The sequence below is a fragment of the Fulmarus glacialis genome, unplaced genomic scaffold (genome assembly GCF_000690835.1).
Source record: "Fulmarus glacialis isolate BGI_N327 unplaced genomic scaffold, ASM69083v1 scaffold23370, whole genome shotgun sequence".
NCBI classification, from domain to species: domain Eukaryota; kingdom Metazoa; phylum Chordata; class Aves; order Procellariiformes; family Procellariidae; genus Fulmarus; species Fulmarus glacialis.
In genome coordinates this window covers 6,522-9,684 of record NW_009188629.1, presented here as the reverse complement: position 1 = coordinate 9,684, position 3,163 = coordinate 6,522, and the positions used below count along the sequence as shown (strand labels likewise).

Sequence of the window (3,163 nt, the reverse complement as noted above, 5' to 3'; positions counted from 1 at the left end):
GGCAGCCGAGGGGATGAGCGCAGCTGAATCCGCCCTCTAACACTATCTCTTCCATCCTCCAGCCAGCAGAGATCCAAGTCCGAGATGTTGTCCCGTAAGAGTTTCTCTGTGGGAGTGCCGGCTGTCTCTATGGACGAGCTGGCAGCCTTTGCAGAGTCCTACAGCCAGCGGACCCGGCGGGCAGACAGCCAGGAAACTCGGCGTTTCGAGCGGTCAGAGTCGCACGGCGGCCGCGGTGGAGGGCTGCCCCACCAGGATAGCTCCATGGAGGAGTACTACACCAAGCGTAGCAGAGGGAACCGAGAGCCGCTGACGGACTCGGATCGGGGCTGGTCATACAGCCCACCCCGGAGACGAGCCCATGAGGAGAAGCACCTGCCCAGGCTGGTGAGCCGGACACCTGGAGGGAGCCAGAAATACGATCATTCCTACCTCAGCAGCGTCTTGGAGAGGAAATCCCGGAGCTATGATGAGAGCGGTGACCGCAGTGAAACCCCCTCAAAGCTGAGCTCGCAGCCCAGCCAGAGAGGAGGGGGAACGTATTATGCCTGGTCACCACCCTCTACCTACAAAGCCGAGAAGTCGCAGCAGCAGCCGCAGCAGCCGCCACCACCGCCTCAGCAGGAGGAAGGGGAGGACACCCTGCCCCCGTATAGCGAGAGGGAGCTGAGCCGGGGCCCTTCATACAGGGCCAGGGAGCAGGCCTACCTCAACACCTCTGACAAGAAGAGGAAAAAGGACCCCAAGAAAACAGTGAGGCCATGTCTGGTGTTCCTGATCCAGATAGGCTGAGCGGGGAACCACCAGGCAGGGGTTACTAACCAGAGTTTAGGGGCAGGGGGGCTCTCCAGGAAGGTAGAGCCTGGAGTCTGAGTGTGGGGAATGCCAGGTAAGGGGAGTCACTGTGGGAAGAGGCCAGTCACTGGCTGTAGGAGGCCAGAAAGGGAAATAGCTCCTGCACAGGACTCCATGATGGTGGGGAGGGACAGATGTGCCTGGAACTTGGGAGGTAAGGGATGTTTTTGGCATTTGTGGCCTGGTGATCCAAGGAAGTGGGAGTTTATCTAGGGTTTAGGAGGCTCGTGGTAGGGAAGGGAACTTACCCAGGGCTTGCAGAAATTACAGGGCATTGCTTTGGCCTTGTTCCTTGTTAAGGAAGGGTTGAGAGGCTCTGTTCTTCTGGACTGGGCCAGGATTAGTAGCAAGACATGGTGTACGAGACCTCAGGTGTTTCTGAAAGAGGTGAGATGAGGGACTCCTGTGGGTGCATGCCCATGGGCATGTGTAGGGGCCATGCATGCCAAAGGCATTCCTCACGCAGGATACCAGCAAGTGCAAAACATCCTGCCACAGGCCGGGCTAGTGAGGACTGATGAGTTCATGGTTGTTGGGGAAGGGGAGCTGGCTGAAGTCTGCTCTATGAGGGAGACCTTGTCACTAGAGCAGCTTGGCTGTTAGCCCTGAGCTTAAGTGGCGTGTGTGAGAGAGGAAAGGGGTGTGGGCGGACAAAGCTGTTGCTGTTTGGTTGTGTCTCTGTCAAAGCTACATCAGTCTCTTTGTCCATTCCATGGGTGCTTTCCTGTTGACATTTCTCTTCTGTCTTTCCTCTCAGAATGATTTCCCAACAAGGATGTCTCTCGTGGTTTGAAGTTGTTGTGGACATGTCATGTCGATGGGCTGGATACCGTGAGGTGACTGCGGTGGAAAAGATACAGAGCAACAAGCAAGACAGGCCTCCGTGACCCTTCGCAGCCACCAGCCACGGATTCTTTGTTTCAATTGTTTGTTTCATCGGGGGAGCAGAGGCTTTCATAAGAGACAGACTCCCATGAACACCACTAGCTCTCAGAGGCTCTGGGAGTCTGCCAGGAAAATGAGGCCAGGGTTCTCTTTGGCACCCTGCTTTCCAGTGCCCTCCATTCTGCGCTGGAAGGCAGCCATGTCCCTACTGTCCCTGCAGCCCTGAACGACAAGCGAGGCTGCCTTTGTGCCTCTTGCCCTGTCTCATGTGCAGAGAGAGGCCTGTGTGCATACCTCTTGCTCTCTCTGTCTCCTCAGTTCTCTGTTTGGATCAAAATTGTCTCCGTACTTATACTTAGAGCCTTTTCTGTATCATCCCCATGCTGGGAGGAGGCCTTGTTCTTACAGCTGCAGACTGCCTCCAGCTGATCAGGCCCTAAATCGTGAAAGAAAATCTACATCCTTTCAGACACTATAGAAAAGGACTGATGAGGTGTTACTTTGGCAAGGGCTGAACAGAGAGAGAGAGAGACTGGTTTGTTCAATATATTTGGTTCTGTTCATTGTGTGATGAGAGTTGCAGGTGAGATTGATGTATTGTTTTGAAAGTGGATCAAAATAGCTTTTATTGTGATGAGAGCATGATGTGGTTTTTCCCCCATCCCCAACTGTGATTTGTTTTGATACAGTTGCATTTTCTTGCAGCTGAGCTGTGACCCTGTAGAGCTTCAAGCTAGAATATGTACTCCACCATATCATAAGCAGTGCTCTAGCCCTGCTGGCGCTCTGCTTCCAGCACCACCAGACATCTCTGTGTAGTGAGTGGCCTTTTTATTTTAAAGAAGCAAAAAGGGGAAAGTCTCAGTGAGAGGGCAGCCGCAGATCTTAGAATCATTAAGGTTGGAAAAGACCTCTTAAGACCATTGAGTCCAACCAATCTTCATTCTCTGCTACTGGTATTACTCCTTTCTGGTCATTGTTCCCAGACATTGAAGAGAGCAGTAACAGCAAGGAAAAAGAATTAGCACTGTGGGTGAACACAAGCTTTGAAAGTCACCTTTTTTCACTTACAACCATTTCGTTCACTTCAGTTGTGACATGGTTTTAGTGGCTGTTGTTTCAGGAACAGCTGAATTGAGAAGTGAGTGCTTCATACCATCTGGAAGCCTGACATTCTGGTTTTCATAGGGTATAATGCAGTCATTTCTTTAATTTTTAACTGCTGAAATCATAATGTGAAGGAAGATGATGGGAACATTTTAAGGTCCAGTATCTTGATCCCTATTACACCTAGAAACAACTTAGCCCCCTATTGTGTCATTGACATTGTCAGCCTCTGAAATGCCATCTCTGTTGTTGCTCTGGAAATTTGGGGAGCTGTCTGGCCTCAGGTGCTCACCCTGGCAATACTGTTTTGAACACA

General features: G+C 51.7%; 1 protein-coding gene across 1 annotated transcript in view; it reads left to right on the top strand.

The window, feature by feature from the left end:
- Positions 1-1,648, top strand: part of LOC104077943 (immunoglobulin-like domain-containing receptor 2) — a 16,713-nt gene extending 15,065 nt beyond the window's left edge. The window contains exons 8-9 of the mRNA XM_009579371.1: positions 63-753; positions 1,613-1,648. Of these exons, the coding sequence (XP_009577666.1) occupies positions 63-753; positions 1,613-1,648 (727 nt within the window). The remainder of the gene's footprint in view (positions 1-62; positions 754-1,612) is intronic.
- The last annotated feature ends 1,515 nt before the right edge of the window (positions 1,649-3,163 follow it).